General features: G+C 51.0%; 1 protein-coding gene across 1 annotated transcript; it reads left to right on the plus strand.

The window, feature by feature from the left end:
• Positions 1-1,563: 1,563 nt before the first annotated feature.
• On the plus strand, positions 1,564-2,526 carry LOC136787682 (olfactory receptor 14A16-like). The gene has a single exon (XM_066984996.1). It carries the CDS (start codon positions 1,564-1,566, stop codon positions 2,524-2,526), a length of 963 nt encoding a protein of 320 aa, XP_066841097.1.
• The last annotated feature ends 12,191 nt before the right edge of the window (positions 2,527-14,717 follow it).

Raw genomic sequence — 14,717 nt, forward strand, 5'->3', positions numbered from 1 at the left:
CATCTCCTCCTGCCCCACGAAGAGCCCTGAGCAGTGTGTGAAGGGAAAGGATCTCCCTTCCCAGGGGCTGGGGGTCAAGGCCTGGCCCTTGTGCTTGGTGAAACACATCCAGTTTGGAAAAGTGACATCAGGGTCACCTTTACATTGTCTTTCTGTAGTTGTCCTCAGTGCCTCCAATGCTCTGCTCTAACGAGCTCCAAGGGAGGCTGTGTCAGGGCTGGCCCTCAGGGGGACACTGCAGGAAACTTGCCTCTGACTTGGACTTGTTGAGAGATGTCTTCAAATGTCTCTCAGTGCCTGAGCTTCGTGGGCTCTTCACGAAAGCCCCCCGAGGGGGGATTCCAATGCCTTGGGCTGGGCGTCTGGTGCTGAGCTGGGCCGGGCTCGTGGGACAGAGAGAGCTCGTGGCAAGAGGGCCCTGGTGCAGAGAGACAGCTGTGCCCAGGAGCAGCTCCTGTGCACAGCGCAGCAGGGCTGGGGGCTCTGACCGCAGGTGGCACGGGGACAGGAGAGAAGGAGAGAGGGCTTGGAGGCATTTGGCAGTGGGAGGATGCTGAGAGCTGCCTGCAGGAGAAATCTGCACAGCCCTTGACAAGGTACATCTCTGGCTGCAGGGCCATGTAGCTGCACGTCCTGGAAGGGTCTCCTGCTGGGTCTTGTTCCTGGGAGGGCAGTGGGCAATGCAGTAGGCTTTGGGAGTCCTGCTGGGTTGCACGGCGAGATGAGGAAGTCTGGCAGAAGCCCCTTGGAATGTCATAACCCAGCTGCTCCTGGTCAACCAAGAGTGGGATGGCCAAGCCTCCTCCAGAAATTGCAGGGGATGGAAACTGGATATTGGTACACCCCAGCTTGCAAATATCTATCTCTGTGGGGCATCTTCCTGGTCTTCGGGCTTCTCTCCAGCAGGATGCAGCTCTCTCGTGGCATCCTTGTGTTATCCAGGTGCCCCAAGGAGGAGGCACCTCTGTGCTAAGGGCATGTCCATGCTGCTGGATGGCTGCCTGTGGGCAGCTGGAGTGAGGCCTCTGCAGCCCTGGCTAGGAGGGAAAAGCTGAGATCCTGCTCAGGCACCAAGAGACAAGGTGAGGATTCTGTCCAGCTGCACTTGGTCTGAGGCTCTGTTTTCAGCTGTCTGTAGTTTCTTCTCAGGGGAACACCGAGTAGATTTTTCCTCCTAAACAGTACAGGCGTAGCTACCAGAAAATAAAGCAAATAAATGCCCCTTGTTCTACACTGTGGTTGGATACATTCTTTGAAACAACACTGCAAAGCTCGTGGTCTGACCAGTGGACTGAACTTGAGTTTCCCCCATGTTCCTGCTTCCCTCCTGCTGCACTGCAGGAAGGACTCCTGTGGAGCCCACAGTAGCCCCTGCTCCCAGTGCCACTCTCAGAGAGCACCAGCCGCAGCTCAAGCAGGAGAGCTGAAGAAAGGTTCTCCTGCAAAGAGAGAGTCTTGAGCTGGAGGTGCTCTAAGGCTTGCAATAGTTTTTCTTCAGAGAAGCCTCTTCTAACATTGTTCTGCCTTCTTTCTTCAACAGAGAACTGTCTCTAAAGACAGCAAATGGCCAACAGCAGCTCTGTGAGCGAGTTCCTCCTGCTGGCATTCGCAGACACGCGGGAGCTGCAGCTCCTGCACTTCGGGCTCTTCCTGGGCATCTACCTGGCTGCCCTCCTGGGCAACGGCCTCATCCTCACCGCCGTAGCCTGCGACCACCGCCTCCACACCCCCATGTACTTCTTCCTCCTCAACCTCGCCCTCCTCGACCTGGGCTGCATCTCCACCACTCTCCCCAAAGCCATGGCCAATGCCCTCTGGGACAATAGGGTCATCTCCTATCTAGGATGTGCTGCCCAACTCTTTTTCATTGCTTTCTTGCTTGGAGCAGAGTATTCCCTTCTCACTGTCATGTCCTATGACCGCTACGTGGCCATCTGCAAGCCCCTGCACTACGGGAGCCTCGTGGGCAGCAGAGCTTGTGCCCAGATGGCAGCAGCTGCCTGGGGCAGTGGCTTTCTCCATGCTGTCCTGCACACGGCCACTACATTTTCCCTGCCCCTCTGCCAAGGCAATGCTGTGGACCAGTTCTTCTGTGAAATCCCCCAGATCCTCAAGCTCTCCTGCTCAGATGCCTACCTCAGGGAACTTGGGGCACTTGTGTGTAGTGTTTCTTTAGCTTTTGGCTGTTTTGTTTTCATTGTTTTCTCCTATATTCAGATCTTCATGGCTGTGCTGAGGATGCCCTCTGAGCAGGGCCAGCACAAAGCCTTTTCAATGTGCCTCCCTCACCTGGCCGTGGTCTCCCTGTTTATCAGCACTGCCATGTTTGCCTACCTGAAGCCCCCCTCCATCTCTTCCCCATCCCTGGACATGGTGGTGTCATTTCTGTACTCGCTGGTGCCTCCAGCAGTGAACCCCCTCATCTACAGCATGAGGAACCAGGAGCTCAAACATGCGTTGTGGAAATTGATGACTAGATGTGTTTCGGAAGCAATAAATTTCCATTCTACCTCTGCAGATGACTAATAATGTCAATGACTACAAGAACAACTAATATTATATATATAATTATTTTTCTGTGTGTTTGTGTATTTATGAGTGTTTTCATTACAGGACTTTCTTAGTTTTAATGCGGTTAAAGTTGCCCATTAAAATGATACGATTCATCTCATTTCTTCTACAGTATGTACCTTTCGAGTATAGCTCAGAGGTTCTGTATATGAGGAGCCAGGCCCTCTGTGAATTTAAATAAAAGAAAGGAGCCTGCACTGCCTTCCATGTCTGACATCCTTCCTGTGAGAGCTGCTCTGGCTCTGCAGGGGCAGTGCCATGTGCAGGGCTGCAGAGGAAAAGAGTCCCATCCCAGCAGCACGGCCAGGGAGCACCAGCGCTTGGGGCATGCCGAGCTGCTCTCTTGCCACTGCCCCCCTCTGGTGCTGAGCCCTGCTGGTGGGGTCAGGCCCGGCTGCTCCTGTAGCTTGGTGCCAGTGCTGCTGTGGGGCTGTGCTGGGACTGCAGGCAGGGACAGGCAGTGGGCACGGCAGTGGCACAGCTGGCCTGCGCTGCAGCACTTCCCTCCTAAGGGGGGATCTCCTCCGAGGTGGACTCACCACAGCTCAAGGGCTCAATCTGCTGTGAGCAGGCAGAGGAGAGCTCTGCAGCCCCAGGGCACGCAGCAGCCCCAGCCAAGGAGTCTGGCGAGTGATTTGACTGCAAGGTCCCTCCTGCCCTAGCACCTCCCAGAACTGGCACGGCACTGGCTCCTGTGTGTCAGAGAGGCTGGGAGCCCAGGAGCTGTGCCATGGGCTGGAAGGATCACAACCAGATCACTTCTACCTGGGCAGATTCTGGGCCAAAAAGGGGGTGTTTTGTAGGTGTGGTATTACGAGGGCAGTGGTGCCTTAGAAGCTCCAAGTCCAGTAGGAAGCTAATGGCTGTTAAGTGGCCTGTGAGGTGATTTTTTTGAGGCAGCTGACAGGTCATCCCTTGGCTCCTGGCTGGGATCTGTGCCTTTAGGCTCACATCTGCTGGTCTCCATGATAGGCCACCAGATGCATCTGCTCTGCACACAGTTTGTGAGATCCTCTCTTCCTAAGTACTGGGTAGGCCCCATAGGGGAAGAGATCTTGAATAGGTGTTGTCATGTCAAAGTTTTGAGCTTTTGCCTGAACTCATCCTTCAGGGCTGCTTTTGTGGTGGTGCAGAGCTGCTGGGCACATTGTGCAGGGTGCTCCTACAGCCTTTGTGTCCTTCTCCGTGCTGGCTTGGGAGCTCATTCTTTCTCAGGAGCAGAGTAGCCCACAGAGGTGAGACAGATACTCTGAGTTCATGAAAGCCATCAGAAAGCTGCCCCTAAGAAGATGACTGATATGGGGAAGTCAGGAGAAGCCTGGCCAGGAGAGATGTGAGATCTGGGAGCGGGAAGAGGAGCCTGGCCAGCAGAAGCTAATGATTTTGGAGAGGTAAGAATGCTCAGGTAATGTTGATCCCACCATAAAGCTGACTTAAAGCAGTCATGTGAGGCCCTTGTCCTATTTTAACCTGTAACATTAATACCTAAATCTAAATGCCACTCCACACCCTGACAGGAATCCACTGCTCTAATTTTTGACCACAATATCCCTTGAGGCCAAAATAAGTCCATAACACCATTTCCATTACCTTTACTCTATTGCTCACTCTGATCCCTGCCCTTAACATTAGCATTAACATGCTCTATTTAACCCAACTCTTCTTGCAGACCTAAACAAAAGGCTAAACCAAAGAGCTTGCACATACCCTAACCACAGACCTGACACCCCAAGCACAACACCAAACCCTCCCACTCAATAGTTGCTTAAGCTCTCACCCAGAAATGTTCGCCATATTCCCTAATGCCATACATGAACAACTAACATCCAAACCCTGTCCTCTTGTGCATTAACCTCCTCACCTTCAGCCCCTCTCCTAACCCTTAATGTTAGGTTCTTGGCCCCTTGGGGCAGGGCAGGAACCGTGAGATGGTGGTGCAGTCACATGGCATTCAGAGATGGATGTGAGGGGCCATGGATCTGATCAGCTTGTGGGCCACAAGGACGAGATGGGTGGGAATGCTCTGATGAGCTCAGCTCTGCCTCAGGATCTCCTGCCCCAGCAGGAGGAATGTGACTGGGGCAGTGACTGTGAGGTCACTTCAGAAGTTTTCTTCACTCTCTAACCCAGAAAGGTGAGCCCTAGTTGCTCTGGAACCCTGCCACTATAACTTTGCTTAAACTTCAACCGAGAAATTGAAAACCAAGTCCCCAGGGGACTAGAGAGAGGTCAGCTCAGCCTCAGGAACTCCTGCCCCACCAGGAGGAATGTGACTGGGGCAGTGACTGGGAGGTCACTTCTGTCTCTGCAGCTGATAGGGCAGCAGCAGGAACGTGTCACGCAAAGGGACTGTGAGGTCCCTTGTGTCTGGAGGTGACAGGTCAGCCTTGGCTTCTCCCTGGGATCGGCACTTTGGGGCTGACATCTGCCAGTGGCCCTGCTAGGCCAGCAGAAGGCCCCTGCTTGGCATGCTGCCTGTGGGATCCCCTCTGCCTCCATCCCCAGGAGGACCCAGACAGAAAGAAGGCCCGCAGAAGGGTTGGGCTGTCCCTTCTGTTGAGGCCAGGACTGCACAGCAGGAGGCACAAGGCTTGGCTGTGTCTAGCCAAGAAGCTGCAAGGCCAGCAGCAGGCCCAGGCCTTGGAAGATGCTGGTGAGTATCTATGATCAGACTCTAGCTTTGTGTTTCAAGGAACAGCTGGTGAGGGCTGATGAGACATTGGTGAAATGATGGAAATGCCGGGATGAGAGCAAGGTGGTGAACAGAGATGGGTGTCTGCAGACTTCAAGAAAATAGGGCAAAGAGTGGAACAGCATAGGAAAGCCTGCAGAGAAGGCAGAGGGTGCTGGCAAGAATGGAAGGCCCCAACAGCCCTGACATTTTTGTCCCTTTGGCTAGAGCTTCTGAGGAGACGAGATAGAGTCATTGCAATGGGGCCTCTTTGCTTCCTTGATACCCTGTGCAGGGGTGGGGAGGTGTCATGATGAAGTTCTTGTCGTGGCATCACACTGCCCACCACATCATACAGACCCCAAGAAGAGCCCTGAGCCAGACGTGGGGGTGCAGGATCTCCCCTCCCAGTGGCTGGGGTCAGGCCTTGGCCCTTCTGCTTCACCAAAACCAACCAAGACTTTTCTCAGCACAGCGCTTTGCCTGTCTGCAATCATGGCCTCCAATTATCTGCCCTAACAAGTCCCTGGGGAGACTTTGTTAGTAACAGCCCTCAGTGGGGCCCATTAATACTCCAAGTCACTTCAACTTTTCCTCCTGACTTTACTTTCTCAAGCAGTTGCATCATTCTCCTCTCAGTACCCAAGTTTCATTGACTCAGCACTAAAATACACCATGGATTTCATTAAAACGGAGAAAGTCCTAAGCAGCCATATTTCTCCCACAGTTTCTTCAAGACTTGTAGAGCTATTTGGGGAGCTTTCATGGTGTAGTTAAGGAGGAAGATTTCAAAGAGCATCTGTTGTGGTTTAACCCAGCCAGCAGCTAACACCACACTGATGTTTGCCCACCCTCCCCCCTCCCTCTCTGGGATGGGGGAGAGAAACGGGAAAGTGAAGCCTGTGAGTTCAGTTAAAGACAGTTTATTAAGACAGGAAAATAATAATTAAAATAATTATTAATAATGTCTACGAAACAAGTGATGCACAGTGCAATTGTTCACCACCCGCTGACCTGTTTTTTCCTATGTGCAGATCTTCAGGGCAGTGTTGAAGATCCCCTCTGAGGAGGGCCGGCACAAAGCCTTTTCCACGTGCCTCCCTCACCTGGCCGTGCTCTCCCTGTTTGTCAGCACTGCCATGGTTGTCTACCTGAAGCCCCCCTCCATCTCCTCCCCATCCGTGGACCTGCTGCTGGCAGTTTTATATGTAGTAGTACCTACAGCAGTGAACCCCCTCATCTACAGCATGAGGAACCAGGACCTGAAAGACACACTGAAGAAACTGATTCTAGTGGTAATATTTACTTAGCAATGAATTGGCTATCTCACTTTTCTAGTTTTACTCAACTTAATCTCAGGCGATTTGTGACCTTTAGGTACGTATTCTTTAAAATTCTGTTTGCAGATAAATATTTGCTTTCATTCCTCTTTTCCAGATGACCAACCCTCTGTGTGACCCAGAGGCTTTCTCTGAATGTGTTTATTCCTAAATGACACCTGGCCTCTGTTGTGGTATCTTGTTAATAAAAGTGAAGTTGCTCATTGCTCAGGGGTCTTCTTCCCAAACTGGAGTGCAGAAGACGCTCAGGGAATGCCAGGCTCAAGGCCTCACTCTTGTGCTTGGGTGCCACCTGGACACAGGGGCAGGAGGGCACGGGGTGGGGGGTGAGGAAGTCAGGGCTGGACTGAGTCATCACTGGTGGATGCCCAGTGCCCCTGGAGGCCCTGACTGGTCAAGAAGCAGCTTCCTGGGATTGAAACGTGACAGGGCGGGCGGCATCAGGGAGGTGTCGCGATACCCTAAGGGTTCTCCTGGGATGCCGTGTGCCTTGTGTTGGGTGGGCAGCGAGTGGGTCTTCACAGTAAAGCTAAGCCAACGGATACACGGGCTGATGGGAGCTATGCAATGGCAGGACACACAGCGAGGCCACAGCACAAAGGTCTCAGAGGCCTTCAGTGAACAAGCGGAAAGGGCCAAAACTGGGTGACCAGGCAAGGGCAGGGAGGTGGGGAGAGGTGAGCAGGGGCTGGGCTGGGCTGGGCAGTGCCCGGCAGAGGGCAGCAGCAGCGTCAGGGAGCGGTGGCAGCATGCAGGGGAGGGCTCCCAGCAGGGCTTGGTGCTGCAGAGCCAGGGCTGGGGAAGGGAGCCCCGAGCTGCAGGGGCAGGGGACACGAGGCCGCTCGGGGCCCTTGCTGGCCTGGGCAGAGCAGGAAGGGGGCCCAGGGCATTCGTACCCTCACCGCAGCCTGCCAGGACCTGCACGGCGGTAGTTCTTGTGTAAATTGCATTGGTGATGGCACAAAAAGACAGCTCCTTCAGCAGTGATGTACATCCTTCTTCATGTTAGGACACAACTCAACGTCCTTCACTCTGCTTTATCTCACAGATGAACTGGATTAGGTCTCCTTGATTACTCTGAGGCAGAGTGCAATGCTTTTTGCCTTCTGCTACTCCAGCACAATATGTGTGACTTTCCCTTACTCTGCGCATTGACCTGATGGGTCATTTCACATTTTTCACTTTAAAAACCCTAGTTGGACAGGGACAATTTCCAAAGTGGGGCAAGCTGATGGGTTCTGGCTCAGTCATTTGAAGCGTGCTAGACTTGAGTTTTGAAGCCTGAATTTGCTGAAGATGACCGAGGAAGGTAAACAGATGTTCAAGTGTCTCGTAGGAGTAAGGAAGAGTGTCTCAGGTTTCCAATGGCCATTTCAAATCTATGTCAATCCAAGGAACCCACTGAAGAAGGGGTTTGTCTTTGAAGGGGTTTCCTGTGCTGGGCTGGGCTGCAGTTACAGGGACAAAGACCACTGCTGGAAAGGTTGAGGTGCCCTGGGAACTCCACCTGGCTCCACCTGATTTTTCCAAGGGGCTCCAGTCTCCTACAGGTCTTTTCTGACATCTGCTGGTCCAGGGAAGTGCCTCAAACACAACGGGGCCACAGGAGGTTTTCCCTGGTTATGCTTATGGTCACACAGCAAAGCTCTGCCTCAATACCCTGTAATTTTTTTAGTCCTTAACAAATAAAGCAACTACTCATCAGCTCAAATGATTCAATCCCTTCCGTTAAATGTCTCACGTGAAGTATAATTTCTATCATGAAGAAATGTGAATTTCTTCACAGGATGAATATTCATCATAGAAAAAGAAATACTGGTGTTCACCTGTACTTGCATTGTCATCGCTTTGTCTATCGTGGTGTGCTCCCTCATCTTCCAGGCTCAAAACCTGACTTGATTACACAGACCCTGCTGAATGTCCCCTTTCCTGCTGCCTGTCTGGACACACACACTATTATTTTAAATTTCCTATTAATCAGTGTAAAATAGATCATGTTCAGTCATCCTCATTGGAAGGTAAACTTCACTGGAGGCAAAAAAATGAGGAACTTGAACTTTGGTTTTTTTGTTTGTTTGTTTGTTTGTTTGTTTGCTTGCTTTTTAAATTGCAGCATGATTTCCTGTTGTTTGTTTCTAAACAGGAAATACCCTGCTCTTCCTACCTTTGCAGGGCTTTAAAGGAGTAACCCTAGACCAATATCTGTGGAAAAATGGTGCTCCAAACTGAAATGCAACAAAATTCAGCCTTTAAAATGAGGCAGGGTTTCTAACAGATACTCTTTTAAATCTTCCTCCTTAACTACACCATGAAAGCTCTCCAATTAGCTCTACACATCTTGAAGACCTGAAGAAAACTGTGGCAGAGATATGGCTGCTTAGGACTTTTTCTGTTTTAATGAGTTCCGTGGAGTACTTCCGTGGAGTACTTCCGTGGTGCTGAGTCAGTGAAACTTGGGTTCTGAGAGGAGAATGATGCAACTGCTTGAGAAAGTAAAGTCAGAAGGAAAAGTTGAAGTGATTTGGAGTATTAATGGGCCCCACTGAGGGCTGTTCCTAACAAAGCCTCCCCAGGGACTTGTTAGGGCAGATCATTGGAGGCCATGATTGCAGACAGGCAAAGCGCTGTGCTGAGAAAAGTCTTGGTTGGTTTTGGTGAAGCAGAAGGGCCAAGGCCTGAGCCCAGCCACTGGGAGGGGAGATCCTGCACCCCCACGTCTGGCTCAGGGCTCTTCTTGGGGTCTGTATGATGTGGTGGGCAGTGTGATGCCACGAGAAGAACTTCAATAGGACACCTCCCCACCCCTGCACAGGGTATCAAGGAAGCAGTGAGGGCCCATTGCAATGACTCTATCTCGTCTCCTCAGAAGCTCTAGCCAAAGGGACAAAAATGTCAGGGCTGTTGGGGCATTCCATTCCTGCCAGCACCCTCTGCCTTCTCCTCTGCAGGCTTTCCTATGCTGTTCCAGACTTTCCCCCATTTCCTTGAAGTCTGCAGACACCCATCTCTGTCCACCACCTTACTCTCATCCAGGACTTTCCATCATCTCACCCATGTCTTGTCAACCCTCACCAGCTATTCCTTAAAACACAAGCCATGGTCTGATTACAGACACTCTTTGGGTGATCTCTGGCACCACAGCACGACCCTTTGAGGGACATTTCTTTCTGCTCGTGGCCAGTGACAACCTTCCAAGGGGCCAGTGCTACACTTCCATGGTGCACTTTATGGCAGTTTTTCCTCTCCTGCTCTTTCCTACTACCAAAGAAAGCTCCATCAGGGTGGAAACCACTCCTGAAGTAGGCATCCGAAGCCATCAGGCTCCTTGCGGCCTGTCAGCCAAGCACACAGAAGTCACCTCACCAGCATCTTCCAAGGCCTGGGCCTGCTGCTGGCCTTGCAGCTTCCTGGCTAGACACAGCCAAGCCTTGTGCCTCCTGCTGTCCAGTCCTGGCCTCAAGCAGAAGGGACAGGACAACCCCTGTGCGGGCCTTCTTTCTGTCTGGGTCCTCCTGGGCATGGAGGCAGAGGGGATCCCACAGGCAGCATGCCAAGCAGGGGCCTTCTGCTGGCCTAGCAGGGCCACTGGCAGATGTCAGCCCCAAAGTGCACATCCCAGGGAGAAGCCAAGGCTGACCTGTCACCTCCAGACACAAGGGACCTCACAGTCCCTTTGCGTGACACGTTCCTGCTGCTGCCCTATCAGCTGCAGAGACAGAAGTGACCTCCCAGTCACTGCCCCAGTCCCATTCCTCCTGCTGGGACAGGAGATCCTGAGGCAGAGCTCACCTAGGGGAGTCATAGCTGACCTACAGTGCCCACTCAGTACATGTTTTTCACTTTCTGGGTTAGAGATGTAGCAAAGTTTTAGTGGGAGCGTTCGGTGTTCTGCTTGTGGTGTCAGGTCTGTGGTTAAGGTATGGACAAGCTCTATGGTTTAGGGTTTTATTTAGGTCTCCCAAGAAGTCTAGGTTTAAAGAGACCATTTTAATGCTAGTGTTAAGGGAAGGCATTAGGGTTAGCAAGAGAGAAAACTGATTCCTGTCACAGTGATGTAGTAGCATTTAGGTTTAGGGATTAAAATTCCTGGTTCAAGTAATGTAAGGGCCATACATGACTGTTCTAAGTCAGTGTTACCGCAACATCTACATTACATGAATCCTCTTAGCTCTATGAAATATTAAGCTTCTGCTGGCCAAGCTCTTCTTCCCACCCCAAAATCTCACATCTCTCTTGTCCAGGCTGCTCCTGACCTCCCCATACCTTGTTGGGATCAGCTTTCTGATGACATTCTTGATCCCAGAGTATCTGTCTCACCTCTGTTGGCGACTCTATTCTTGAGACAGAAGTGGCGTTGTTGTCAGGAGGGAAAAGGGCACAAAGGTCTTTAGGAGCATCCTCCAAAATGTGCCCATCAGCTCTGCACCTCCACCAAATTATGCTTGTTGTGGTTTAACCCAGCCGGCAGCTAAACACCACACAGCTGTTCGCTCACCCTCCCCCCTCCCTCTCTCGGATGGGGAGAGAAGAGGGAAAGTGAAGCCTGTGAGCTGAGATAAAGACAGTTTATTAAGGCAGGAATATAATAATAACAATAATAATAATAATACTATTACTAATAATAATGCGTACAAAACAAGTGATGCACAATGCAATTGCTCACCACCCACTGACCGATGCCCAGCCTATCCCTGAGCAGGCGGCCCCCCCACCCCGGCTAGGCACCCCTATATATTGTTTAGCATGACGTCAGATGGTATGGAATACCCCTTTGGCCAGTTTGGGTCAGCTGTCCTGGGTCTGTCCCCTCCCAGCTCCTGCTGCACCCACAGCCTGCTCGCTGGCAGGACATAGCGAGAAGCTGAAAAGTCCTTGGCCTGGTGTAAAAACTGCTCTGCAACAATTAAAACATCAGCATGTTATCAGCGCTCTTCTCATCCTAATCCAAAACATAGCACCCTACCAGCTACTAGGAGGAAAATTAACTCTCTCCTAACTGGAACCAGGACAGATATCCACCCCTTATTCCATACCATTTTATGTCATGCTCAGGTTACACTCTGTCCAATACCTTGTAATTAATCACCATTTTCATCTATGATATATAGCAACCATGGTAGTGATGACATACAGTATTATATAATAATTAACATACTACAATTCAACTCATGGGCTATTCTCACCCAGTATAAAATCCCCTTGAGGTACACACCGGACCTCCCCATTCTTTTGCATTACCCACCAAGTGCATCCAGGTCCCTGAGCAAAAGCAATCCCACGAATGGGTTTGCCTTTTCCTGAGGCAGGAGTAGCCCAGACTGTTTTACCCAGCATGTTTCTTACGTGCACTACAGGAACTTTATCCCCTTCTACAGTGCGTAACAGGCTTGATTGGGCAGGTCCAGCTCGGTTGGCAGATCCCCTAGTATTGACTAACCAGGTGGCCTTTGCCAAATGTGTATCCCAATTTTTGAATGTCCCAGCACATATTGCTTTCAGTGTAGTCTTTAACAGTCCATTGTATTGTTCAACTTTTCCAGAGGCTGGTGCATGATAGGGGATGTGATACACCCACTCAATACCATGTTCTTTGGCCCAAGTGTCTATAAGGTTGTTTCGGAAATGAGTCCCGCTGTCTGACTCAATTCTCTCTGGGGTGCCATGTCGCCATAGGACTTGCTTTTCAAGGCCCAGGATAGTGTTCCGGGCGGTGGCATGGGGCACAGGATATGTTTCCAGCCATCCGGTGGTTGCTTCCACCATTGTAAGTACGTGGCGCTTGCCGTTGCAGGTTTGAGGGAGTGTGATGTAATCAATCTGCCAGGCCTCTCCATATTTATATTTCAGCCATCGTCCTCCATACCAAAGAGGCTTGGACCGTTTGGCTTGCTTGATTGCAGCACATGTTTCACAATCATGAATAACCTGTGCTATAGTGTCCATGGTCAGGTCCACCCCTCGATCACGAGCCCATCTGTATGTTGCACCTCTACCTTGATGGCCTGAGGTGTCATGGGCCCATCGGGCTATAAATAATTCACCTTTATGTTGCCAGTCCAGGTCACCCTGAGCCACTGCAATCTTAGCAGCCTGATCCACCTGCTGTTTGTTTTGATGTTCTTCAGTAGCCCGATTCTTGGGCACATGAGCATCCACATGGCGTACCTTTACAACCAGGTTCTCTACCCGGGCAGCAATATCTTGCCACAATGCAGCAGCCCAGATGGGTTTGCCCCTGCGCTCCCAGTTGTTCTGATTCCATTATTGTAACCACCCCCACAAGGCATTTACTACCATCCATGAATCAGTATAGAGATAGAGAACTGGCCACTTTTCTCGTTCAGCAATATCTAAAGCCAGCTGAATGGCTTTCACTTCTGCCAGCTGACTCGATTCACCTTTTCCCTCAGCAGCTTCTGCAACTCGTCGTGTAGGACTCCATACAGCAGCTTGCCATCTCCGATGCTTTCCCACAATACAACAGGACCCATCAGTGAACAAGGCATATTTCTTCTCTTTTTCTGGTAGCTTGTTGTACAGTGGGGCTTCTTCAGCACGGACCACCTCCTCCTCTGATGATATCCCAAAGCATTTGCCTTCTGGCCAGTCCATAATCACTTCCAAGATTCCTGGGAGACTGGGGTTTCCTATTTGAGCCCGCTGAGTAATCAGTGCAACCCACTTGATCCATGTAGCATCAGTTGCATGATGTGTAGAGGGGACCCTTCCTTTGAACATCCAGCCTAGTACCGGCAGTCGGGGTGCCAGGAGGAGCTGCGCTTCAGTACCGACCACTTCCGAAGCAGATCGAACTCCTTCATATGCTGCCAATATCTCCTTTTCAGTTGGAGTATAGCGGGCCTCAGATCCTCTGTATCCCCGACTCCAAAACCCCAGGGGTCGACCTCGAGTTTCCCCAGGTTCTTTCTGCCAGAGGCTCCAGGTGGGACCATTCTCCCCGGCTGCGGTGTAGAGCACATTCTTTACATCTGGTCCTGTTCGGACTGGCCCAAGGGCTACTGCATGAACTATTTCCTGCTTAATTTGTTCAAAGGCTTGTCGTTGCTCAGGGCCCCATTCAAAAACATTCTTCTTACGGATTACTTGGTAGAGCGGGTTTACAATCAGACTGTAATTTGGAATGTGCATTCTCTAAAACCCCATGACACCTAGGAAAGTTTGTGTTTCTTTTTTGCTAGTTGGTGGAGACATAGCTGTTATCTTGTTGATCACATCCATTGGGATTTGACGACGTCCATCTTGCCATTTTATTCCTAAAAACTGGATCTCTCGTGCAGGTCCTTTAACTTTATTCTGTTTTATGGCAAAACCGGCCTTCAGAAGGATTTGGACTATTTTCTTCCCTTTCTCGAAAACTTCTTCTGCAGTGTCACCCCACACAATGATGTCATCGATGTACTGCAGGTGTTCAGGAGCTTCCCCCTGCTCCAGCGCAGACTGGATCAGTCCATGGCAAATGGTAGGGCTATGTTTCCACCCCTGGGGCAGCCAATTCCAAGTATATTGGACTCCCCTCCAAGTGAAAGCAAACTGTGGCCTGCACTGTGCTGCTAGAGGGATGGAGAAAAATGCATTAGCGATATCAGTTGTGGCATACCACTTGGCTGCCTTTGACTCCAGTTCATACTGGAGTTCTAGCATGTCCGGCACTGCAGCACTCAGTGGTGGCGTGACTTCGTTCAGGCCACGATAGTCCACTGTTAGTCTCCACTCGCAATTAGACTTTCGCACTGGCCATATGGGACTATTAAAAGGTGAATGAGTCTTGCTGATCACTCCTTGGCTCTCCAGTTGACGAATTAGCTTATGGATGGGAATCAGGGAGTCTCGGTTGGTGCGATATTGCCGCCGGTGCACAGTTGTGGTAGCGATCGGCACTTGCTGTTCTTCAACCCTCAGCAACCCCACAACAGAAGGGTCCTCTGAGAGACCAGGCAAGGTAGACAACTGTTTAATGTCCTCCGTCTCCAAAGCAGCTATGCCAAAAGCCCAGCGGAACCCTTTTGGGTCCTTGAAATATCCTCTTCTAAGATAGTCTATGCCAAGGATGCACGGAGCATCTGGGCCAGTCACAATACGGTGCTTTTGCCACTCATTCCCGATTAGACTCACTT

Source organism: Anser cygnoides, chromosome 30 (assembly GCF_040182565.1).
Source record: "Anser cygnoides isolate HZ-2024a breed goose chromosome 30, Taihu_goose_T2T_genome, whole genome shotgun sequence".
NCBI lineage: Eukaryota > Metazoa > Chordata > Aves > Anseriformes > Anatidae > Anser > Anser cygnoides.

Coding starts and splice junctions, on each gene's coding strand:
- LOC136787682 (XM_066984996.1), top strand. CDS start 1,564: ATGGCCAACAGCAGCTCTGTGAGCGAGTTCCTCCTGCTGGCATTCGCA.